Source organism: Rhinolophus ferrumequinum, chromosome 10, assembly GCF_004115265.2.
Source record: "Rhinolophus ferrumequinum isolate MPI-CBG mRhiFer1 chromosome 10, mRhiFer1_v1.p, whole genome shotgun sequence".
NCBI classification, from domain to species: Eukaryota; Metazoa; Chordata; class Mammalia; order Chiroptera; family Rhinolophidae; genus Rhinolophus; species Rhinolophus ferrumequinum.
This window is the reverse complement of record NC_046293.1, coordinates 14,059,902-14,086,528: the sequence shown is the minus strand read 5'-3', so window position 1 is coordinate 14,086,528 and position 26,627 is coordinate 14,059,902. Positions and strand designations below refer to the sequence as shown.

At 40.2% G+C, this 26,627-nt stretch overlaps 1 protein-coding gene across 1 annotated transcript in view; it reads left to right on the top strand.

Moving 5' to 3' along the window:
* Positions 1-26,627, top strand: part of POLR3B (RNA polymerase III subunit B) — a 111,457-nt gene that overhangs the window by 66,790 nt on the left and 18,040 nt on the right. Inside the window, exons 20-23 of the mRNA XM_033118242.1 lie at positions 4,413-4,622; positions 7,022-7,180; positions 8,857-8,974; positions 11,740-11,882. Coding sequence (XP_032974133.1) covers positions 4,413-4,622; positions 7,022-7,180; positions 8,857-8,974; positions 11,740-11,882 — 630 coding nt within the window. The remainder of the gene's footprint in view (positions 1-4,412; positions 4,623-7,021; positions 7,181-8,856; positions 8,975-11,739; positions 11,883-26,627) is intronic.

The window sequence follows — 26,627 nt, the reverse complement described above, 5'->3', positions numbered from 1 at the left end:
CTCCATTCCTAAGCAGATAGTTCCTTTTCCTGTATGTCGCACTTTATAGTAGGACGGGATGTACTAGAAATTAGGCTGGAGAATTTTGAGATACTAAAACACATACAAAGATCCTCATAAAATCTTGTTTTATTCTATATCTCCTCCCCCTCTTTCTGTTTGAATTTTTTAAAAAAGAATATTTATTCTTTATGCGTTTGTGGGTACAAAATGAAAAGATGTCTTGGCCAAATTATGCCCTGCAATTTTCTTTTTAGAATTATGCTGTTGATTCCAAAAAAAAAGAAAATCGTTGTAAATATTTTAGACGTAAACTTATGTGATATTTCATGTGACCTAGCATGTTAATAATGAATATTTACGGAGGTTAAATTAAACTAAAAGTTCAGTATATAGGTTAGAGTTGGAGGTAGAATGGGTGATACTGCAGGGTGATGGAGTGTGTATTTTTATTACTAATATTGTTAATAGTAGTCATAATGAATATTGCCACTTACTGAATACCCAGATGATTTACATATGTTTCTTTTAATCATAATAATAATGTTGTCAGATACAATACATAAACCATTTTTGTTTCAGACAAGGAAACTGAATCCCAGTTTGGTTGAGTAACTTATAAAAGGTTATGTTTTCTCTGCAGTGCTGTCTTTAAAACTTACTAAAATTCTTCTCAACTGAAACTTCTTTCCTCACTTTTTCCTATGCACTGTGGATCATGATCAAGGTGCCATCCTGCTAGATTGTAGATTATAAGCTCTTTGAGGACAGGAACTATGTTATTTATTACTACATCCCTTAGACCTAGCATAGTGCCAGCTTAATGGGTAAACTACAGCAAGTACTTAATAAATGCTTCAACAACAAATGAATGACTCTGTGAGCACATTAAAATTGTTAAGAAATCAGGTGTAGATCTTTAAAAAGAATCTGTGAAACAGAAAATTAAGGTGGGAGGCTTACAAAACGTGATTTTAAAACTTACTATAAAACCACAGTAATAAAGATAGTGTGACATTGACATAATAAGGGTAGACATATAGATCAATGGAACAGAATCAAGAATCCAAATATAGACCCACACATTTATGGGCAATTGATTTTTTTTTTTTAGTATGTTTTTCCAGGGCCCATCAGCTCCAAGTCAAGTAGTTGTTTCAATCTAGTTGTGGAGGGCGCAGCTCACAGTGACCCATGTGGGGATTGAACCGGCAATCTTGTTGTTAAGAGCACCGCGCTCCAACGGCAATTGATTTCTGATTAATGTGTCAGGGCAATTCAGGAGAAAGGAAAACCTTCAACAAAATAAAATGTCTCTCCGTATATCTATATAGAAAAAATGAACATCATCTTCTACCTTATGCCATACAAAAAATTAACACAAAATGGATCCTAGCCCTAAAGTAAGAGCAAAGACCATAAAACTTATAGAAGGAAACAGGCGAAAGTCTGCATGACCTTGAGTGACCTAAAATCTGTTAGAACACAAAAAGCACAAACTACAAAAAAGAAATAATTGGACTGTCTCAAAATTAAACTTTTGCTCTTTGAAAGACACTGGTAAAGAATATGAGAGGCCATTAAGCCACATAATGGGGGGAAAATGTATTTGCAATACGTATAGCTGATAAAGGATTTGTATCCAACATATAGAAAGAACTCTTTAATAATAAGACAACTGAGTTAGAAGATGGGAAAAACAAAAGCAAAAACCAGATACTTCACAAGGAGTGACCAATAAGCTCATGAACATATGTTCAACATTATTAGTCGTCAGGTAAATGTAAATTAAAACTGAGACACTAGTATACACTCAACAGAATGATGAAAGTGAAAAAGACCGGCATACTAAGTGTTGGTGAGGATGTGGAACAGCGAAAATGCTCATACACTGTTGGTGAGTGTAAAATTGTGTAATCAGTTTGGAAAATTCTTAAGCAGTTTCTTAAAGTTAACCGTACCCTTACCAAACCACTCAGAAATTCCACTCCTGTGTATTTACTCAACAGAAATGAGCACACAGATGTGTGTGCACAAATGTTCATTTCAGCTTTATTCACAGTAGCCCCAAACTGGAAGCACCACAAACCCATCAGTACGAATGGATAAACAAAACATATGTTCATACATTGGAGTCTACTCAACAATAAAAAGGAATGGACTGTGATACATGCAACCGCAGGGAGGAATCTCGAAATCATTATGCTAAGTGAGAGAAGCAGCACATGAGTGTACTTACTGTGTGATTTCACTTGTATAAAATTCTAGAAACTGCAAATTAATCCATAATGATAAAAACCAGATCATTAAAACCCTAGAGGTTGCCTAGGGCCAGGGACAGAGGGACATCTCTTTTGGGGGTGTTGGAAATATTCTGAATTGTGAGTGTGATGGTGGTTTCACAGATGGACAGCATTTTGAAGTCTTATAATGTAGAAGTTGTAGTTTATAAATCATGTTTTAACCTACATTCCCATCCTCAGTGCTGCTAAAAAGGTTATACATGTTTACTCCTTCAAGTTCTCTCAGAAGTCTTTAAAGAAAATTTTCTGGTGAGATTACAAGCACCAAACATTTGCTAACCCACTTTGCTGTTTATCCATTCAGTGCTCAGTTGTAATGTCCGAGAATTATGTCCGGGGCCGGGTAGCACAATTTACAGCAGGATCCAATCTCTTTCACCATTGTTTAGAGGTGCAGCCATTTATGCTCCCCCGCTGCATAATAATGCTTGTCTCAGGTTTCAGAAGACATGTTTGGCAGCCTGGTGGGACATTGCCTGAATCCTTGTCTCAAGCTGGGTAAAGTATACAATTGGAGCTGAAATCTCAACATAAATTTTAAATGATTTCATGTGAAAAGACAAACTTATTGTCAGTGAACTTGACCATGATCCGAGCAGCAGTGATTTTACTTATAAAACAGTAAGTGATCTATTACCAGGTGTCGTACCCAGTTTATTAGTTGGCAGAAAAATAACATAAATTAAGTTGCAATTTATAGTGTAAAGTCGACAAAAACTTTATGAGGTTCAGTTTAGCTATTGTTTTTCAGCTGAATCTAGATAAATTTTCTGGAGATTTAAGCACAAATATATACTATCATAAAGGGTATAATATTATTCTTCAATTTCATTTACCTGACGTTTATTGAGCCTAGTACTGTACTAAACACTCATTTCTTTAAAATCCTTCAGATTTAAGTATTTCTTTCAATAGTAATTGTCAAGGAATACCGTATCATTTTTGCTGCCTGAATCAGTTATTTTCATCCCTGAATTAAAATTACCATTGATTTAATGACATGTTGAGAAAAAAGTAAAGGAAATAAATACTGAGTTTTGGTGTCTGCTCACTTTAGAGCTTAACTCCCTTAAATAGCACATAGGCATTTTGGGGTACGTGGGTGTTGTGCGTGTATCACTCTGGAAGTGTGAGAGACAGAGACTGACTTAAAGCTACCTTGTTAACCACTCGGGGAAAGAAGAGATACCTGGGAGAAGTTAAAGAGTCCCAGTAGCCCACACTCAAGCTCAGCAGTAGGGCAAATGTGAGTTTCCCAGTTTTAAGGTCTTTGAGTAGGACCGAGACCAGTAGAATGAAAGCCTCTTTTTTTAGGCAGGTCCATGAACCCTGATGAACCCCTACGGGGAAAAGGGAGAAGGGGGTAACATTCTGATGTCATTTCCAGTTAAAAGCAACATCCTTTCAAGGTCCAATCAGGTGGGAAGGCTGATTGCTAAGGAAGGAAGAGCTCATCCCTGATTGGACAGGGCCTTGGATTCCTTCAAGGAAAGGATCATGCCTTTCCCCATTTTATGTCCACTATTGGACACAGAGTAGGTGCTTATTAACTGCTTAATAAGTGAATAAATCCACTCTTCTCTGCTCTCACTTTCCTCTTCATTCTGTTCTCTCCCTTTTCTCTTGCTTTTTCATTTAGAATTTTTAGATTGTTTCCTTTTTATGAAATGTATCTGTTTCTTCCACTGTATAAGCTCCTTACCTGTCAGCACTGGGGCTGTTCTCCATACCTCCCCCCAGCAACTGGAAATGTGCCTGGAACATAGTACAATCAAATACAGAATTATTGCCTTACTTAGGAAATTAACCAGTAGAGACTAAAATTCCTCAAATGGGATCAATCGTGTAAATGCAATAATTTGAAATTATTTAGATTATTATACCTTGAGTGTGATTTTTCTTCTTTGTAGGATTTTTAATATTACTGAGAAAAAATGCTTTTAAAAGTTGTTAGCCATCACAAGGGTATTGCGTTTGAAATGTTTGACCTGAAGATTTTCTTCATTTTAACTCGTAAAATTAATGTGCTTATCACTGTATTCATTGCTACCTAATTATTTGACATAATGATAGAATGTCACATTTTTGTTTTCTCCAATATCAATGAAGGTACCATTGGATACAACCAGCGGAACAGAATTGACACTCTCATGTATCTACTAGCATACCCGCAAAAGCCCATGGTTAAAACAAAGACCATTGAGTTGATAGACTTTGAGAAACTGCCAGCTGGACAGAATGCAACAGTTGCTGTGATGAGTTACAGTGGCTATGATATTGAAGATGCTCTTGTTTTAAACAAGGCCTCCTTGGACAGAGGTCAGTGAATTTTTAAAACTCTAACACCAGACGTTCTTGGTGCAGAATTAGAAATAGGGACGATCAGCGTAAAAGTCACTTGGTGTCAAAATGTTAATGTCAGTTTCGAGTGATTTGAATTTTATAATATACAAACAGGAGGCACTTATGTTTTGGTGTTGACTTTTTAAAAAATGAATATTATGTAGAGTTAATTTGTTAAATGTGTTATTAAGGAATCTTCTTTTTCTTTGTTATTTTGCTGTATTGGTGACTTCATACAATTCCTCAACAGAAAACATGTAATAATTTATTTTCCAGAAGGAATTACAATAAATGAAATGTGTTTTTTGAATATATATAGTTATATATTCCACAACAAACCTGTAAGAGAGGGCAGTAGCAACATTTGTATGTAAAAGGCTATTCTTTTAACTGTATTTCTCAACGCCATAATGTTAACACATTTTTGTTAGCAAAATGATAAAAATTAAAAATGCACATACATGAACACTGGCTTATAGTTTTCACTTTATTTTTTTATTTATTTGACAGTTGCCTTTGGCAAGTCACCACTTCATGGTTTGTTAGCCATCACCTGATCTGAAGTCTGACTTCTCTCTTCATAATCTCTTTTTCTTTTCCCTGTCTGGCATTACCCACTCTGCCTTCCCCTTCGCTCTTCGTAGTTGCTAGGCAGCCATAACAGTGCTCCTAGACATGTGTCTTTGGCATTAATGTTGGCTGCACTTAATTTATGCCTCTTTTTTTCCTCCAAATGACAACAGCCATGCTTTAAAACTAGATGTTTTCTTTTCTGATTAACTGGTAACGTTTATGTGGAAACCTGAAGACTTTGTGATATCTGTCAGAAACTCCGCAACACAATTTAATGATCTGAGTTTACTGTCCACTAGCTTTTAAGCTACCACCTGTAAATAAAATGTCCATTTACACTTAGAAGAAAACACTTCTTGATTTCATGCAGTTCAGAATCACACTGCACTCTAGCACGTTGCAGTTAACGGCCATTGTACGAAATTTGAAGATCATGTAACGTTCCCAAGGCAGCTGTCTCTTGGAGCCGAGTTTATTACGGCCATGCACAGTTTACCAGGAGCTGTAATGACTAAGACCGTTCTCAGAGACCCACAGACGTCTTCATCTGTTGTCCAATTGTAGAAACGTGTTGTTTCATCATACAGTCACCTTCATACGTAAGAAATTACATTAGAGCACTGAGATTTTATTTAGAAATACACTTTTCCCTGACTGATTTTCTAAATTCACATTCTGAGATTTCTTGAAAGTGTTTTGCTTTTTGCTGGAGCATCTAAGTGAAGGATTTTATAGCCATGCATTTATTTCATCAGTAATAGCTAGAATTTAATCCTGAGACATTTTCCTATTTAAGTGAACTCTTGACATGGCTCAGTATATCCTGGGGAGATTAGAGAGAGAAGCTAGTTTAAAATAATTGCTTGGCCAAAGGGGGAAGTGCAGGGGTTGGGGTGGGGGAAATGTAGGCACAGAATCTTGGGAAATAATATTTAGTATTGAAGAGCGACAGCTCTTTTGGGCAACTGTACACTGATGAATCTTTTTGTGGGATTCAGTGATTGAGTTTTTTGTTCCATCTGAATATTTTCTGTTAATTTTGCTTATTTGTTTAAATATTTAAGTTGTAGTTGCTCTCAGGCCTTTTCCTTCATCCACTAGATAAATGTGATCTAAAAAGGATTTGATTACAAAGTAAACTCTAATCTTCAGGGCAGAGGCAAACACTCTCTCCCATTAAAACCGTTTGACTGCTTCTTATCATTTTCTCTCCTCTCTGGAGAAAACTGAATTTTGTGTGTGTGCTTGTTCGGGACTTCCTCTGAATGCCACAATTTCCAGAGAAGGTTAGCAGAAGTTATGCACCGAGACGATGTGTAGGAGAAATCCTGGCCCATCAGTGGGCGTGGTCTGTTTCAGCTCCGCCACCAACTTGCTGGGTGTCCTTGGCCACTGAACTTCTCTGGACCTCGCTTCTAGCGCCTGTCAGACAGAGGGGCTAAGCCAGGTGATCTCTGAGGCGCTTTCCATTCTCACATTGTGTGGCTCTGGGCTCTAAAAGACCCACAATGACACGTAGGTTTCTCTCACTTTCCTCCAACCTGATAAAATACGTATATTCCACGCTGAAAATGGTCGTAGAGATTCCAGTGTTTACGGACAGTAGGTGGGGAGCAATCCTGAGCCAGTTCTTCAGATTAGCAGGTGGTTATTTGGTTTGGCCAGTTCCAGGTTATCCACATAAAGAGCAGTATTTTTGGAAGGGCGGTAGAGTAGGGTGGGTTATTGAATAACACAAATCCGTGTTTTCTCACTGTTGTGTATTACTCGTGATTCTGATACCCATTTTGGTTTCATTTTAGGTTTTGGGCGTTGCCTTGTATATAAAAATGCTAAATGTACATTGAAACGATATACCAATCAGACTTTTGATAAAGTGATGGGGCCGATGTTGGATGCTGCCACGAGGAAACCCATCTGGCGCCATGAAATTTTAGATGCAGATGGTATTTGTTCTCCAGGTAAAAGCCTTAAAGAAATCTAATGTATGTTTTTTGAAATTATAAAAGTTATTCAATAATATATCTGAATATTTGGTAAACAATGCAGAAAAAGATAGCAACCTACAAAACTACTACTCTCACTCAACCAGTATGGTTATTTTTGGTGAATTTCATTCCAGTCTTTTTATACATATGTTTTTATATAGCAATAATCTATTCTGGTTAGACTTTTCTAGTTATAATTTTGATTCATAGAAAAGCCACTTTAGAATAAGGTCATGTCCCTGCTACCTCCCATGTCCCTGGTCTGTCGTCAGTTGTGGACTTAGCTTACAGAGCAACCTTAAACTCCTCTTCCCCTAAAAAGTGTGACTCCATTGTAATTATACACTTGTAATGAATTTTTTTGATGCAACCCACAACTCCTGCCCATGTGAGTCTTTTGGGTTCATGTGGGAGACACATTGATCAAAGGAGCGCACACAAACATATGTCAAGTTACAACCAGGTTGAGGAATCATATAAGGAGCTATGAGGCCATTTTACAGCAGGAGGATTTGACCTAGTCAGGAGGATCGGGATAGCCCCAGAAGGGAGCTGAAATCTAAAGGATAAATGGAGTCAACTGATGAAGGGAGGAGAGGAGTGTGTTCTAAGCAGTAGAAAACGCTTGTGCAAGTGTCCTGCAGCTTGATAGTTAAAGGATCAGAAAGAAGGTCAGTATGGCTACAACAAAGAGAGTACAGGGGTGTGTGGTGATCATGAATCTAGCAACAGAGAGAGGGAAGGAAGGAGAGAGAGAGGAAGAAGAAGTGGGACGAAGGGAGGGTGAAGGAGGGAGGGGCCGGATGCTGGGCCTTGTTGCCGTGTTACTGTTTTCATTATGATCCTAAAAGCCAGGATAGAATCAGATACGGGTTTTGAAATGATCATTCTGAGTACAGTATGGAGAAAAGAGTAGAAAGAGAGTCAAAATGGAGGGAGACCAGCGGAGAGCTCTCGCAGCAGACCAGGTGACAGGAGCTGTGGTGAGGTGGAGAGAAGGGTTGGGCTGGGGAGATTCTTCGGAGGGGAAATGAGCTTGACGTTGTCACAGATGGTGCATGATGGTAAGTACCGCACCCTCTGTGGGGCCCGAGCCACGGCTTACTCTCCTTCTTGCTGCCTTTGTTTCTTGGAGAATTTCTTTCACGCTTAACCCAGGTCATGTGGCTGGGAAATCAGTGCTGTGACAGTACTGTAGTCATTGCTCTTTGAGCTTACCATGAAGAGACGCAAAGTAAAGATGAGAACAGCAGGAAGAATCAAAGAAATCTGTTGGCTTCCTCACTGCCCAAGTTAAGCTGGCAGTGACTTGTTGAAATAACTATTAATAAAAATAAGTGATCCAAATCTGTTCTAACACCCTAAGAGATCTGTAAAATTGCTACCCAATGACATGACATTTCTCTTGTTAATGTGGTTCCCTAAATCACTTTCTTAATTGAATACATACTGTCATCTGAATCTATGATTTTTTTTCAAAAGGGCTTACAAAATTACAAACGAGCCCTGCTAAACTCTAGTTCCCACTATACAGACTCCTTTTTTTTCCTTCCATGTCTAGACTTCATGCACATAGTTTTATGCCCCAATAATCTTCACATCCCACACAGATGATAACGATTTGTCTAACACCCTTCTCTCTGTCTTAGGTGAGAAAGTAGAAAACAAACAAGTGCTTGTGAATAAATCCATGCCCACAGTAACTCAGATTCCTTTGGAAGGAAGTAACGTACCACAGCAGCCACAGTACAAAGATGTGCCCATCACGTATGTATTAGTGATTGTGCTTTGGAAATGCATAGAAAGATTTAAACAAACAGAAGAAGAGGGAACAGGAGACATTAGAAGCTGGCTCTTGGAGGGTTGGAGAACTTAGAAATCGCAATTTTGGGTACCATAGTTGTCATGAAGACAGCATGGCATGGAAGATAAAACCGGGCTCTGGAATCATATAGACCTTCTAACTGTGTTTGAGTTTTGGGCAAATAGTCAGGGTTTCCAGGGAGAGGAAACAGTGAGATGAAGGACATGGGCATAAAAACATTCCACAGGGGAAGGGCTCAGGACCCTTCACTGAGTCCTACAAAATGAAAAGCTATTTTTGAATTACAATCGTGGTTATGCTAGTTGGTTTTCTTCCTGTCCTCAAGGAAGATATCTTTTTCCTATTCAAAGGTGGGCCCTCCTTCTCCTGGGTTTCATTTCATCCATTCTTTTAGGGACCTTCCTCTGTCATTTTCTCTTCTGTCCTCCCATATGTTCAACCTGTTTTCTGTTGATTCCTTCCTCACAGCCTAGAAAATGTGCACAAATATTTATCTTTAAAAAACAATAAACCCTTTTTCTGGACCTGGAGTTCTTTTCTAGCTACCACTCTCCTCTTCCTTTCACCACGAAGCTTCTCAGAAGAGTGGACTGTAATCTCTGCTTCTGCTTCTTACCTTCTGTGTGCTCCCTAAGCCCTCTGAACCTCCTCAGCCTCCTGCCTCTTCATCCCATTGAAAAGGCGCTGGAAGAGGTCACCAGAGACAGCCTAATCATTCATTTCACTCAAGAAATATTTCTGGGGGGAAAACAAGAAAGATTTCACTTACTCTGCCAGAAACTGTTCTAGGTGCATGGGCTAACACAGTGAACAAAGCAGGCAGAAATCCCTGCCCTCATGGAGCTCATACCCCTGTGAGGAAAGAGATTGTAAACAATAGCAGAACTCACAGGTGGTCAGATTGGTCAAATTCAGTGGGCTCTTCCGTCCTAACCTTCTTGCAAGCTGAGACTGTGTCTCCTTTGTTTGCTGTATATTCCCTGTACCTGGCACAGTCCTTCACACATTATAGGTAATAAGTAAATAGTTGTCAAATCGGTGGATGACTTTCATACAACCTTTCTAGAACATTTGACACCACTGACATCCCCCTTCCCTTGATTTTGCGATACTGCTCTCACCTGGCCCTCCCACCAGTCTAATTACTCCTTCTCAGCCTCCCTGCCTGCCTCGCTGTGGTGGCCTTACCGTGGCTGGTGTCTCTTTGCACTTGTCTGGATGAGCTCACCCGCTCCCAGTGCTCCAGTCGCTCTCCTTTTGCTAATGACTTCCAGATAGACATCTGCCCAGTTCTAGCCCCATACCAGCTCTTGGACAGCTTTACAGAGGCCCCAGAGCCAGACCAAAACCATCTTCCTCCCCACCCTAAACAGGCTTCTCCTGGATCCCTCTCTTGGTGAGTGGCAGCACCATCCAGCCAGTCACCTGTAACGCAGACCTGTTTGCCTTTACCTGCTACGTACACCAAAGCCCAAAGCCTGTAGGTTCCGCCAAACCTATAGGTTCTCTCTCCTTAGCTATTCTCTTACCCTCTCAGTGACAGCTGTTGCTGTGTGAGTTCTGGCCCTCTTTTCCTACTGGACTCTTATTAATCTGTAACTACACATCTGTCTCCAGTCTTGCCTCTCTTGGGCGCTCTGTATGTTACTGCCAGACTGATTTTTACTAAGTTACTCATCTGGTCATGTGACTCTCTCGAGAGAGTAAATAGAGTAAAACTTGAGTAGATGGAGTAAAACTCTCAGTGACAATGTTAACTGCTGGATAAAGGCCGAACAAAATAGTAATTCTACAGGACTGCCCACGACCTTCGGCGTACCTCTGTAGCCTTCCCCCTTTGCACACTGGGCTTCATATTTCTAGTAAATTGTCTCTCGCTCTCCAAATATCCCATCCATTTCAGGCTTCCGGCATTCGTTCCTGCTGCTCCCTCTGCCCTTCCACTGGTCAGGTCTCAGCTCCAGGGTCACCTCCTCTGTGAAGCCGTCCTTCATGGCACACCCCTCCCCGCCACCACTCTCCTCCCCAGCCGCTAACAGGATTGACCATTCTCTCCCTGGGGTCTGTCCTGTTCTCTGTAGTACTGACATCTTCACTACACTTCCCTTTCTCTCTACCTTTATAGCATTGTGAGTTCCTCGGGGCAGGAGCCATGTCTACCTAATCTTTGTATGTCCAGCCTACAAGGACCTGACACAGAGAAGACATAATAAATGTTTGTTGTATGAAAAACAGATAAGAGGCAAAGTGTGTGAAAAAAAATTAACAGGGAAGCTCGATAGATAATAGTAATACTTAAAAATGTGGTTAAGAACTTGGAGTCAAGTTCAGACCTCAGCTCAAATCCCAGGGCCACGTCGTATGAGTTGTGTGTCCTGGGCAAGTTTTTACTCTCTATGAGCATCAGTTTTCCTTGTCTGTAATAAAGGAATAACGATATGTGAATAATATATGCACTGAAGATGAAATTGCATCATGTCTGCCTCATAAGTGCTCAGTAAATGTTAGCTGTTTTAAACGAGGACTATAAAAGGGAAATTGTAACATTTGAATTTAATGTGTTGAAAAGGAAAGTCCTTTTTTTAGAGCCCCAAATGGGAATGTCAACATATTCTGTGGTAAATATTCAATAAGATATGACCAAGCGTGTTAGGTTCACAAAGGGCAGTTTGAACACTCTGTTTCAGTGACTTCCTTTTAACATTAGCTACAAAGGGGCAACGGATTCATATATTGAAAAGGTGATGATATCTTCAAATGCCGAAGATGCTTTTCTGATCAAAATGCTGCTGAGACAGACAAGGCGTCCGGAGATTGGGGACAAATTCAGCAGTCGTCATGGGCAAAAAGGTAAATTGTTTCAGTTCTCAACTTGTTTATGAAACTGAATGTACTAAAGTATTTATTAATCATAGATGTAAGAAATGTTTTATAACTTTTCCCTATTAAAAATTTGACTGTGTTTGAAGTATTATGACATTATCAGAATTATTCTTGTCATGTTTCTTAGATTAACCTATTTATATTTTAATGGCATTTAAAAATATACTGTAGAATGGCTCCTCTCTGCTACTTATTTCATCCTCCTGCAACTGCTCATCCAAAACTATAAATACATTCCAGATGACGTTCCTGCTGAAGTACAGGTAGTTGTTCAAAAACACAAATAGTAATACCTCTTTTTATGGGAGGTACATATTTAAACTACTATATGTTCTCAGTACCCTAGGATGTCAGCACTAAAAGATACCTCAGAATTATCTGCCCCTTTGTTTAACCGATGAGGAAGTTGAGACCCTGCGAGTTAAGCAGCCAGTCAGGGTACTCAGCTAGTTGGTATTGAACCCAGGTCTCCAACTCCAGTACAACGTTTTGTCCACTGCACAGCGATCCCTCTCCTGGATGGAATCTCCATCTGATCCCATTGGAAAGCCTCGCTCTTTTCGCTCAGGGCTACTGCTGGGCTATCATCCATTTGTGGTTTTGATTTGTTTTGTTTTATCTTCAAAAAACATAGCACTATATCACTAGTATTGATTAACTTATTATCAGTAAGGTTTCTTTTAATCAATATACATATTGTTTAAAAGTGGAGAGGTAGTCCTGGAATTTGAATTGTGGCTCTGTCTGCCACGTGCTACTTTTAATAGCAACAGCAGCAGCTGACACTTTTGTACCACTAACTGTGCACCTGGGAATGTGCTCAGGACGTCACATATTCTGACTCATTTACTTCTCGTACCATCCTGGAAGGCAGGTGCTATCATTATCCGCATTTTACAGCAGAGGAAACAGAGGCACAGAATGGTTAGTAGCTTGCCCCAGGTCTCCCCAGTTGGTGAGAACTGGTTTTTGAACCTGGCAGCCTGGCTCCGGAGTCCATGCTCTTCACCTGCTACTAGGCTGTCCTGACTGTTAGGCAGTTAGCATCGTGCTCGGCACATAGTATGTGCTGAAGAAAGGATGGCAAGGATTGTTTTAACCGTGGCTGTTACTCATTCTACTCTTCAACCTTGAATCTCACCTTTGCTCATAAACTACTAGTGTGACATTTTCTTGTTTTTAATTGATTGGTTTGAAGATAACTACACCTTATATTCTTGTGATGTTAGCTGTTATTTGCTAAGCAAGTATATCAAATATTACAATTTTTTTGGTCACATCAATCCATCCTAGTCATTATTCCATCAATGAAAGTTTTTCTGACTAAGATACTATTTCATCAAAAGCATTTTTAGTTCAGTTGACAGATGCAAGATTATTTTAGCCTGTCAATACTTTATGAGAAAGAATTGGTTCCATCTATAAATATGAATTTGACTTCATACAGTTTTCTAAGATGTTCTTTTTTCTTTTTTCACTGCCTAAGAATTGGATTTATTTTAGCTTCTGGTATACCAAAAAAAAAAAAAAAAATCTCAGAAAGAATTCTGATTGGCACAGTCATGTCCTCTTCCCACAGTGGACCAACCAGCTGTGGTCAGGAGACAATGATACTGTCAGCCCCTTTGGAACCTCATTTGTTTATTCAATTTTTCAAACCTAGTTTTACTGAGTATTTATTATGTGTCAGTCATTATTTTAGGTTCACCCACCTTAGAATAAAGACGATCCGGGGTATGGAGAGGACAGGTTGTCATATTAAAAATGGTGGTCTTAATAAAACTCATTGAGAAAGTTACATTTGTGAAGATGGTGAGTGACTTAGGTGAGTGCATATCTGAGGAAAGAGTGCCCCAGACAGAGGGTAAGGGTAATACAAAGACCCTGACGTGGGAGGTTGCTGAGGGCAATGTGGCTGGAACAGAGTGAATGAGGGAGTGGGAAGCACAGCAGGAGAGCAGGACAGGGGTGATGGGGGTGATCATAATCCCTGCCACCAAAGGGCTTCCGCTTTCTTTACTCTCAGTGTTTGGGGAGTCATTGCAGGTTTTTCAGCAGACACATGACATGATCTGACTTAGAATTTTAAAAGATCATTCTGGCTGATGCTACCTTTTAATACCTTTTGAGTGTTTTTAAACATCTTTAGGTTCTAGTGTTTTCTGCTGCTTACCAGTGACAATCGAATTCTCTATATTGAAACCATTTCTCTTTCTCTCTTGGTCTTGACAACTTCTGAGATGCACTCCTAAGTCATTCTGGGGTAACCATAACCTTGTTTACCACCTCTGTTCTATTTGACCTATTACCAAGACAAGAGCAAAGCTGGATTCTCTTCTTACAAAATGTTGGCACTGGAAGCTTTGCAAGAATGCACACCATAAGAGAACATCTCCATTCTGAATCACTTTACAAACTTCAGATATCCTGAATCCTTGTGCTTTATTCCGTGAGAGTATTATGTGAAGACTTGAAGGCTGGGATCTATTTCAGCAATTATCCACCGTGTTCTAACTCCACTAAACTTTCTGAAGGCAGGGACCATGTCCTCATATTTTCATAAAGTCTGATAGAGCCTTTCTCATCGTTGATATGTGATAGTTTATAATGGTTGAATACATGAATGAGTTGAAGGTAGGGGAAATGGAAATGGACAGATTCTTTTCTCTTAATGGATTGATTTTGCACAGGTTTTAATCTATACATTGTATGTGAGTGTGTGTATGTATAGTATAGACAAAGCAGTACTTTTGAAAATGAAAAACATAACTTGATCAGTAAGTTCTTATAAATATAGACCTCTAAGTAAAATGTCAGTAAGCCTTTGTGCTGTTGCGTTTTTCAAACTATTCATATGCTAGAGATAATGTTCATTGACAGAAGTGGTTTCCAACTTGCAATGACTTGAAACAGCAGATTTTAGAGAGCTGTTCAACCTTCGAGGAGCTTTGACTTGCGCATGTCTACACAAAACCGAAAGAAGCCCTCCTGGGTTTAGATGACCTTTCACTTGTAGTGAGGACTTTATCTTGCTAGTTTTCCTTTTCCAGATGGCCTAATCCAAGGGTAAAAACCTTCTGATTAGCCTGGATTCCCTTGATGGTTCCTTCTTTCACAGCTTCATCAGATTTATTGAAAAGGTGGGGGGAAACAAGCAAACAAACAAAAAAAGTAGGTAGTGTAAGCTTTTAACAGAGTAATGGAAGGAATGACATAGAACCCCCTTAATGGAACATAATTTTTATTTTTTTAGGTATAATTTTTTATCAAATAATAAGTGCATATGGTTTTAAAATGTCAAATAGTACAGAAAAGGAGGTTTTTGTACTGATAAACATCAGTCTCTGCCTTCTCATTTTGCTTCCCAGAAGCAATTTCTTCTCATTTTTACCTTCATATTTCTAAATAATATTCTTAAACAGCTATATATTCATTAACCATTTTAGATAGTGATTTCCTATTATATGATAGATATATGTTACCTCTGTTCCCTACTCTCCACCTCCACCCCCTGCGTAGATTTATCATAATTTGGGGTTACTTAATTATTTAGATTGTGTTATTATGACTACATAAATGTGTTCACTTGTAAACCAAGCAGTTGTTGAGTGCATTTCCTTTGTCGTATAACTTAATTTTCTTCTGAATTTAATCTTATTTTTTAAATTTTCCTTATTCTTACTACCATTCTTCTACACCGTCAACAGCCTCTCGATACAGTTGTCCATATGATCAGTAGTCTGTCGGGACCATATTTTTCCCAGAGGATCTCCTTTATAATGACCCCCAGTCTTCCTGCTCCAAACTGTGGTGGTGGTTCTGTGAACCAAAGCTTCCCAGTGTTAAGAATTGGTAATAAATAGATGAGCTGAGACATCGATGCCTCAGGAGTGCTGGGCAGAGCCTGAGGCGGCCAAGGCCATGAGCAACCTCATATTGTGTGCCCTAGGAATGTATTCCAAAAAGGTTGTAAAGCACTCTGTTAGTTTGCTATGACTGCTGTAACAAAATACCATAGACTGGGTGGTTTAAACAACAGAAATTTATTTTCTCACAGTTCTGAGGCTGGAAGTCCGAGGTCAGGTGTTGGCAGGTGTGGTTTCTCCTGAGGCTTCTCTCCTTGACTTGCAGGTGGCAGCTTCTCCTTGTGTCCTCACGTGGTCTTTTCTCTGTGCAGGAGTGCATCTTGCTATCTCTCCCTCTTCTTATAAGGACACCAATCATAAGATTGGGGCCCACCCCAATGACCGCATTTAACCTTAATTACCTCTTCAAAGGCCCTATCTCCAAATACAGGCACATTCTAAGATGTCCAGAGGGTTAGGTTTTCAACGTATAAATTTTGGAAGGACACAGTCCGTAAGACATTCTAAGTCTGCTGAATGTTAATCATTTATGAAATTCCCACTTGAGCCCCTGTTTCTTGGCTCTTCCCATGACACATTTTCTCCCCTCCCCCCCGTAGTGGAATACTCCATTCATTAAGTCACGTATGTTTGAACATGTTCTGTCTTCATACTTGACTTATACTTTGGTTGGATATAGAATTCTAGGTTGAAACATTCTTTTCTCTAAGGATTTTGACAGCACTGCTACATTATCATCTAGATTCCACATTACTTACACGAGTGAATTGTAACATCATTCTTCCTGATCTTTTTGCGTGTGACCTGTTTTTGTCTCTCCTTCCCTTCTTCCTGCTCTCCCTCTTTCTCCTTCCCCACTGCACCCCAAATCCCCACTCAGAAGCTTTTACTATCTTCTATTGGAATTCTGACATTTTATAGACCTGTTTTTCATTCCTTATGCTAGGAAATAGTTCTGAATCCTTGGAAGTTCAAGTTCTTTTAATTCTTGGACATTTTCTAATATTGTTTTGTTGATAATTTCCTCTTCATCATTTTCCTTGTACCCTTTCTGGTTTTCTTATCAGATGTTAGATCTTCCAGATTGATGCTCCAGTTTTCTCATTATTTTCCCCATTGCCCATTTCTTTATTTTCTTATTTTTCTTTCTAGGAGATTTGATGACTTTAATTTCCAAATTTGTTTTCTTTAACCTTTATTTTTAATTTCTAATTAAGTTTTAAAATTTAATTTATTCTCTTCCTTTTTATAGTAACATATATATTTTTAGTTTTCTTTTTGTTTTTAGCTTTAGCGTTTTGGGGTTTTATTTTTTCTTTGTGTTTTTCTTTTGTTCTTAATTTTGTCTATTTCTTGAGATGTTTCTTTCCCTCCTGTGTGTTTTAGGGTCTGATTTTTTGTTTTTGTCGGAAGCTTTCCTCTAATGCCTGGTACCTCCTTGAACAATAAAAAGAGATTGGAAGCTCTATGTCCCAGGTAGAGAGCTGCTTAACTGGTGGAAGTCGTTGTCGGGTGATCGGGCATTGAACCATTCTTACTGCTGGTGCCATTCAGTTTCTACCTAGGATCTGTGTAACTGCTGCCTGCAGGTTAGAGTTGGGAGTGAAGGCAGAGGTAGTGTTTAAAGCTACCGCGGACCTAAGAGCCAGATAGAGACAGGGGGCTGCAGCCCACACAGTGCACAGACTTCCATTTAATTCCTCTTTATCAGGCCAGTACCTCACCCCACCCTCTGCTGTGCTTGCTACCCTTGGATCTCGGTTCATTGTCATTCAGTTTCTCAAGTAAGGATGGGGAAGAAGGGTAATTTCCTCGCTGTATGGGGTGGGGAATAGAAACTTAGGATCTGGTGATTTCTTATACAGACATTTATTTCTACAAGTATTTATTAAGTATCTTCTAAGTGTCTGATTGTCTTCTAGGCCCTGGTGATAAGCAGTCATCAAAACAGACAAAATTCCATCCTTTTGGGGCTTACCTTGTCGTGTGAAAGAGAGAAAATGAATGAATGAGAAGCGTTGAGATGAAAACAGTAAGATGGAGAGGTGACTAGGAAGCATGTTGTAGGGGAGGAGTGTGGTTACTGGGTGAGATTTTAGGTGAAGTGGTTGAGGAACACCACCTCACTGAAAAGATGACATTTGGGTAAAGACCTGAGAGAAGTATGGGTGCAGACCAAACTCCCTCTGGCTGAAGAGCATTGGAAGTAAAGGAAGGCCTGAGGCTGGAGCTAGCCTGGTGTGCTGGCGGCCCGGTCAGAAGGCCACTGTGGCCAGAGCAGAGCCAGTGAGCGGTGACTAGTCAGATAGAGAACCTGTTTGAGTGAGAGGGCCAGCCGCTGGAGGAGCCGGAGCAGATGAGACCTGGTTTGTTCTGGCTACTGTGGGGCACAAGGGACAGAGCAGCTAAAATGCTAGTACAGTGACTTGGGTGAGAGTTGGTGGAGAGTGGGGAAAGCATGATAATAGGGAAATGGTGAGAAGGGAGCAGTCTAGACACAGTTTAAACGTAGAGCGCACTGGAGTTGTTGATGGATGGGGTGACTTTGAGTCAGTCTTCCTGTTTTCAGCCCCACACTTCATCCCGCTTTTATCAGTACTGTGTCTTCGTTTTCTGAGTCTTCCCAGCAACGGGGTAGAGGCTGAATCAGCTCGCTTCTTCATACGTCCTCTGCAGGTACTTAAGTTTACCGTGCTCCTTCTGCTAAGCCACTTATTGTTCTTTCCTATATTCGTGAGTTTTCAAATTTGTGTGATTATCTCTTGCCCAGTCTTTTTTTCCTTACAGGTTTATACCTTAATATTTTTCGACTTATGTTAGTGAGTTGTGGAGAATAAGTGGAGATGAACGCGTTTCATCTGCCATGTTTACTGGAAATCCATATGTCTACGAGTATTCGAGAATGTTCAACACAAGAATGCTAAGTGTGCTCAGTTTTTTTCACTATAATTTATAGAACTGAAATTAAAATTATTTTAGTAAAAGGTGAGAAGGATTTTTGGAGCACCAGCCTTTTGTCTACTAACCAGAGCCTTGTCTCTAGGCCTCTTATTTTTATTGATTATTTTAATCATTTCTAAAATTGAAAGCTAACTTAAAAATGTTTAAAGCTCACATACTCAGAATTAAGAAGTGCTAACAGTGGACAAAAGGGTGTAATCACATTGTCAGTATTTAATTATCTGCGAGTTGCTTATGTGTTTTCTGGATTGTTATTGTAGCTAGGTGTACGGTTTTGATCCTTTCCTTGAATGTTACTCATCTGAAGCCAGGGACCTGACAGTGGCGGAGCCTATTTTTTTAAGTCCTTTTCATTGATAAATAAAATTGTAGAGATTCAAAAGTAGCAGTAGTTTTTCTAAAATACCGTGTATATATTGTTGTTAAATATGCAGAATACTTTGTTGGCTGACTTCAGTATGTTGTAGGGTCATCGAGGATAGGAAACAGGCCCTCCTAATTTATTTAACCCCCCAAACACAGCACGTCGCATGTAATATGATATCTGCTGAGTATGTTCGTGGAATAATTTATTCAATAAAATATCTTAAACACACAGATACAACAAACCAAAAATCAACCCTCCCCAAATTAGTGTAATTTATTCTTCCTAGTACATATCAGAAATAGGCTGTCTCATCTTTATCCAGATGGTACTAGGAGTTTCATCACCCAAGACTCACAGCTCCCCAATCCTAACTTGAGTAAAGACCTGAGAAAAGTAAGGGAGCAGACCACACAAGCCCACTGAAGCTTTTGCAACCACAATAACTAAATACACATGCCCGCCCATATGCGTCCGTGGGCACCAATGAGAATCTGCCTCGACAGCCCTAGAGCAATCTATTTGGTCGAATTAAATCACTAGTGTGGGTTCGATAATGTGTTGGGCTCTCTGGGAGGTAGAAAGGAAACTCAACGCTTGGCTAATGCCCATGAGGAGCTGGCTGCATACCTGAAGCAAAAACATGAAAGAAAGGATTACATCAAGTTCAGTGATAAATTATATGGTAAAGACCATTCATGAGAAGTTGAGAGTTTATTGTGGACAGGAGTAAAACCTTAGAGTTTGAAGAGACCTTATAGAAGTCTAGTCTAAATCCGTCTTCCCAGTATAAGAACGCCTTTTGGATGACCTTTGGCAGATGGTTTTCCACTTTGCATGTGGCGTGTGAAGGGAGGCCCTCTCTGCTTTCTGAGGCAGTCTGTGCTGTAGTGGCACCGTCCCAATGGTCGTATTGAGCTGAGTGCACTTTTCTGTAATGGACATCCATCAGTCCAGCCCTGTCCTGTAGGGGACTGACTGGGCACATTCCCCCTTTCTTCATGGCACCCCTGTGTTCAGCATTTAAAGAAAGTCTCAGGTTGAGAAAGAGTATAGCAGAGAAGTTACAGGTCATGAGCGCTAAATGAGCTATTTTATCCCTTTATGCCATGGCCTCCTCCTCTTTGCAATGGAGTTTCCTAGGAGTTGTTGCGGAGATTAAACAAAATGATGTACAGTGAACACAGTGCCTGGTGCACAGCCAGCAGTTAGTCAAGGTGAGTTGCTTCCCTCAGGTCTGCCCTGTGTCTTCTGCTGCAGCTGGCCAGGGAGCGAATGCTTCTGAGACTGAGTGGGAGGGGGACTTGGAGGGCTGTGGTGAAGGTGGGTCTCGTGGAAAAAATGGTGGACAACAGAGAGGAGCGAATCCAAGGGCCCTGCTGACTGGGAGGGATAGAGGGGAAAGGGGCCACGGTGACTGTGGTTGTAAGCCTGGTAAGTGAGGGCACCGACCACAAAGCAACTTGGTACCTCATGTGTACCAGGCTCTGTTCTAGATCCTGGAAATACAATGGCAAACAAGACGGACAGGGCCTCACTCTCCTGGAGTGGATGTTCTCTCGGGGAAAGAAGCAGACGAAAAGAAGTAAACAAACATACAAACACGGTAATTTAAGGTAGTGGTTAGTGCTGTACGTGAGAATGATGTGAAAGAGTGACTAGTTTGGGGGTGAGGGGCGGGGTACTTTCGATTAATGATCAGGAACAGCCTCTTGGAAAAAGTGACGTTTGAGCTGAGACCTGAAGGATGAGAAGGAGCCAGCCCTGAGGCATGAACGAGCTTGGCGTAAAGGAACAGAAAAAGTCCAGTCATATGCTGGAGGAGGAGCATGGTATGAAATAGGGTGAGAAAAACAGAGTAGGAGCACGTTCTACAGGGCCTTGTAGCCAAGAAAAGAGTTTGGACTTTATTCTTAATATGCTGGGAACCAGTAGGCCTGCTGGATGGTGACTGTAAGCAAAGGAGTGACAAGATCTAAGCTACCAATTTAAGAGATCACCCTGGGTTCTATATGGAGGACAGATTGGAGGGGCCACCAGTGAGGGAAGCAGGGAGACTAATGCAGAGTTTCAGGCAAGAGAGGCCAGTGGCTTGGACCAGGGTACTAGTGGGAAAAACGGAGAGAAGTTTCGCATTCTGGATGTACTCTGGAGATAGAGCCAACAGGACTTGCCGATAGCTGAGATGTTGCAGGGGAAAAAGACAGGAACTGAGGATGAGGTTTGTGGCCTGGGCAGCTGGTGATGCTGTTTCCAAGAAGGGGAGGACTGGGGAGGGATCGTGTTCTGCAGTCAGGCAGGGGCGGGGGCTGAGAGTTTGGGCCTCGGGTTGGAGATGCCCACTAGACTCCAGGTAAAGGTGGTGAGTACACAGCTGGGTATAGAGTCCGGCGCTGTAACGCGAGGTTAGGGCTAGAGGTAAAATTTGGGGGTCATCTGCATATACATTTATACCGTGTTTCCCCGAAAATAAGACCTGGCCGGACCATCAGCTCTAATGCGTCTTTTGGAGCAAAAATTAATATAAGACCCGGTCTTATTTATAAGACCGGGTATAATATTATATTATATTATGATATAATATAATATAATAAAATAAATATAATATAAAATATATAATATAATATAATAATATAATACCGGGTCTTATATTAATTTTTGCTCCAAAAGATGCATTAGAGCTGATTGTCTGGCTAGGTCTTATTTTCAGGGAAACAGGGTAGTATTTTACCTTTTGTGTACTAATAATTTACAGGCATTTTCATCTATCTCCCTTCCTTTAACCTTTACAGTTCTAGTTGGTATTATTATTCCTACTATATAGAAACAAACTGAAGCCCAGAGAGGTGAGTATCTTGCCTACCATGGCTGAATTCTGGCAGAGTCTGGATTTGAATCCAGGTTTTTGATTCTTGGTGCATTGCCTGTTGAATCCGGTTCAGGTGGCTTTCTCTTCTGATATCCCATTACTACTCTGCCCCCAGGATTACCAGAGTTCCTGAGATTCGCCTTGGATGGGACATTGCCTTTTCCTGAGACTGAATGCTAATATTTCTTACATCTTTTTTGTGTCTCTTCCTTAAGGTGGTCATCTTTTTAAAATTCCCAGTCTTCCTGGATAAACAGCTTTACACAGCACTTGTCGGCCACCAATCCACAGTAAATAAATACTATTCCCCCCAGACCTTATTCTAGAAATGCCTGCGAAACCCTCGTATTAAGACGTACTCCTCACATAGAAGCCTGTTTTCAGGTATCCCTTTCCTTCTATAATCAACTCACTGTAAAACACTATCCCCACTCCCTTCTTTAATTGGTCCTCTCTGTCAGGTTTTAGCAGTCGTAGTTAAAATTCAAAATCTATCAAGCGTGTGAGCAGGTGTAAAAGATGTAAAAGCCCTCAAGTTTGACCATTCTCGTGATTCAGCTGGCTAGCTGTCACAGTTAGGCCCAGAAAAGGAGCGATGACACTGAGCTGATGTGGAACATTCATGTGCAGCAGGCACAGCTGGCAGCGTCTCTAAGGAGCCACGCAATAACCTAGCCCTTCGTGTGAGGCCCAAAGATGAACTGGATCAGACCAAAAGTTGGATGTTGGCAAGTAAAATATGAATGAAATGGAGAAAATAGTCCGTAACATCAGTTTTGCTATTTGTGCTTGATATGAGTTGATAAAAATTTCATAGTGTTGTGAATTTTCAGGGCATGTGTGTCACACACAGCATGATTCCTGAAGTGATTTGTTTCTGTTTTGGTCTAGATACGCACCAGAGTAAGACCAGTGGTTAGCTGAACCTAGTTTCACTCTTGACATGTAGAGTTGTTTGGAAATAGTTTTTTGGCTTGTTTTTCTTTGTAGCATCACCTGCAAGCTGACACGTGTGTTCTCTATGAGAAAACGTAAAGATTATTTTGACGTACTGTATCTTTATGCCCACCTCTTTCCCCTCCGTTTAGAGCGTTGTTATTGGTGTTCAGAAAGCACGTTGCCTGATTTTTGTCTTTCCTTAAACGTAGACTTTGACGGAACTGTTGTTAGAGGTTCTGTTTGTACACCCATAGTGTGTAGATTGAATTTCTGCACCTGATGCCTCTGAAAATATCTTCTCTGACAATCAGAGGAGACTTGAAACTTGTTTCATTTCATAGAACATGAGTGTGTATCCTGCGAGAGCCTGAACATTTCAAAGGTGGTAGGATAACGATAGCTAAATGAAACAAATGTGAGGCAGAAACGAAAGAGCAATCGTTTATGTAAGGAGAGAGCTCAGGAAGGAGACGGAAGGAGGAGTGAGTGGGTGACCTGGAGCAGGAAAATCAGTACTGAGTGGTTGGGGACCAGTATCAGTGCTGTTTGATGAGCCAAGATTGAACGTAACTGATCAGAGGAGGCCCACGGAACAAAAAGTGTTTGATCAGTGGCTGTGAAAAATGTGACAGACCCAGTAAGCAGCATTGCCTTCTGTGACCTCCAGAATGGAGATGACTTAAGCAGAGAGAGTCAAGGATGCAGGAAGGAGAAAGTATTTCATAAAGAAGAGGCTGTCCCAATTAGCATACAGACTACTCCAGCTTGAGAAGCAGGCAGGATTCATTCACAGCACACTTTTTAGATAAGGGAGTTAAATGCTGTCTTCTAATGAGAAATTCAAAGACGTTAATAAAGCACAGTCCTCCTTTGGGCCTTTGTGAGGTCCATTCTCTACCTTATCAGTAAATGTGCAGTGAACCGGCTCCCCATCAAAGAGTTGGGCCTTTGATCAAGAATCTCTAGAATAGTCCATCCTTTAGTAGAACGCAAAATACTGGAACAGGTGAGATGATTTAGTAACAACCTTCAATGCACCAAAGTTCTCAATTTGTTGTGTGTTTGTTTACAAAGAAGATTTTTTAGTTTTGCTTTAATTTCAGCTTGGGAGAAGTATTAAAACCCTGGTCTTGACCTCCTTTCCGAGTGTTCTAGACTTCTAGGCACCTGAATGAAGCCATGACTTACATGATAGATGCATAATGATGCTCCATGGAGGAAAATAGAGCAGAACATGGGTCTGGGATGTTCTCCATGTCTTAGCTTCATATTCTGTCTTGATCAGTTTATAGACAGAGTTAAAGATAGGAAGAGACATCCACATATAATGCTGATTGGAGTCAAGTTTGCAACTAGACTATTTATTAAAGTCAAAATAACTTATGTAAGCCTCTAACTTTGGTATAAGTTCTGTATAAAGGTAACTCATCAAAGGCAAACATCTTTATCTTGAACCTTGCTTTTTCTGATGGTTAGTGTATTTATTAGAAGGTGAACAAAGGTCCTGTTTTGTTTTGTTTTTTAATTCTTTAACAGAAAATATGTCGGCCTAAGGAATTCCCAAGTCTCATTTCAGTGTTCAGACAAACCAAATTATTATATTTCCAGATTTCCTCTTACTTTTGCTGCGGTTCACAACGAGGGAGGAAAAAGTGGACTCCTTTGATGTGGGGAGGGGGAAAGGCAATATATCACTTCCCTGAAAGAACGTTTCTCAGTCTCTCATGTGAAAAAGGATTAGCACCTCCAACAAAGGTCTTGTAGATCACAGAATCAGGCACTAATGCCAACCAGTATTCCTAAGGAGAGGAAGAACTCTATTTGAGCAAGAGTGTTTGTCCTGGCAAACAGAAGCTTTTTAATAACTGCAAATCTGAGATAATGGCATACTCTCCTTGGTATCTTCCCCTAAATCCTCAGGCAGCTAGTTTAAATAGAGTGAAGTCAACCTTTGTTTTAAAATAGAAGCATAGTCTTATCAAAACGCAGGTTTTTCACGGAGTGGTTCAGTGTATCTTTGGTTCATGAGGATTATGCATTTATGGATAAAATTGTTTGGAAGATTCATCTTTGACCCTCTCTTGTTCAACAAAACTTCCATTATAAGGTCACTTGCTTCCACTTTGCATTAATCAAAGTTATTCAACAACCTACTGAATTAATTTATTAAGATTTTGATTGAATGTTTATTAAATGAAAAGAAAACCTACTCTGACTTTCCAACACATTAAAAAGTCCTTGTACAGTAGGTATAGATAAAGAGGCTGTGTGGGAAGTAAGAAAGTGTTAATTCGTGTGTGGCAAAAAGCCGAGAGGAAAGTTTGTTCATTAAACAAGGTTGGGGTAAAAATTTTGCTTGTTCTCGACCTTTATCTCTTTTTTCTAGGTTATGTTTTCTAACATTGAGAGAATGAAAAGACTCTGATTGAAAGTAATAATAATAACACCTTGTACTCATGTAGCACTTGAGACCATCTAAAATCCTCTCTGCAAGACTGAAGCTTCAAAGTCAGGAAGTCTTTGGCTCCCTCCTTTGCTTGATCCTACTTGAATGAAAGATTCTAAGTGGGAGGGGAGAAGGGCAGGGGCCGCGGGAGCAAACAGTGTGAGCCCCAGATAAGGTGTATGATGCCACACGACTCTTCGGAGTTTCGATCCAGAAAGAAATTCTGGCAGCTGTTACTTTCATGTTAGAAACCAAGATTATTTTGTCTACAGAGACACCTTTACTGTAAGGAGACTTTATGTAATTTACTATTTTAAGAACAAATTTTGGTCTTCGGAAGCTAGCCCATAACCCTCTGACCTTTCAGTAAATACCCAACTAAAGCTTTGAAATTAGAGTGTTTAGTGTTTTATGGCCCAGAATAAAAATCTCCAATTCTGTTTCCAAATAGTGTAGCCTCAACACATTTTATTAAGCTCTTGACACATTCAGCCGTGTGTATTTTGCAAAGTTCCTATGGTTATTGTTTTACAATAGCTGCTTCCAGAACCATTGTAAGGGTTTCAATTAATCAGCCCTTTGTGTGCTTCAGACTATGCAAATTTATCACATCAAACCATTCAACTGCTCATGGGAAAGCCGTGTAAAAACTGTATTGTCTTCTAGCGCCTCCTCTCATTTAGAGTGATGTTTTAATAAGAAAGCTAATCAAGTTTTCTTATGCATTATTTATCTGTTAACATGTAAGGAAGAGCCGAATTAAAATTATGTCAACCGGGATATGGCAAATGATGTGATAGATCTGGAAGTGATTCAACAACAGAACAAAGCTAATATGATTCAACAGTTTTTGTCGCCTCCCCTCCCCCTTGGGATTATTTAAGGTGGTGGTGAGAAAAATAAAAGGGAGGTTAATTCAATCACTGGAAAGGCGGAAAGGAAGAAAGGAGTAACCACCTGTGCTAGCCTTCAAGTTTTGATTTAGAGATTTACATTTCTGAATATAGAAAGGCTTATGGAGATGAGTTTATTCAAAGCAAAAACTTTCTTACTTAATTCGAACGGGTCGAACTTGAAAGCATTCCTGCTGCTTCTTTGGCCCCATTTACCACCATATTCATCAGCAGTAAACTATTCCACGCTAGAAATCCGAAGCCTAAGTCCTGTGAACTTCGAAAGTTATTAGGAACACTGTCCTGATAATGGGAAATGATCTGCCCAGCGCAGCCGGAGGGAGCTTCTTTTCAGCTTCTCCAGCCGAAGTTAG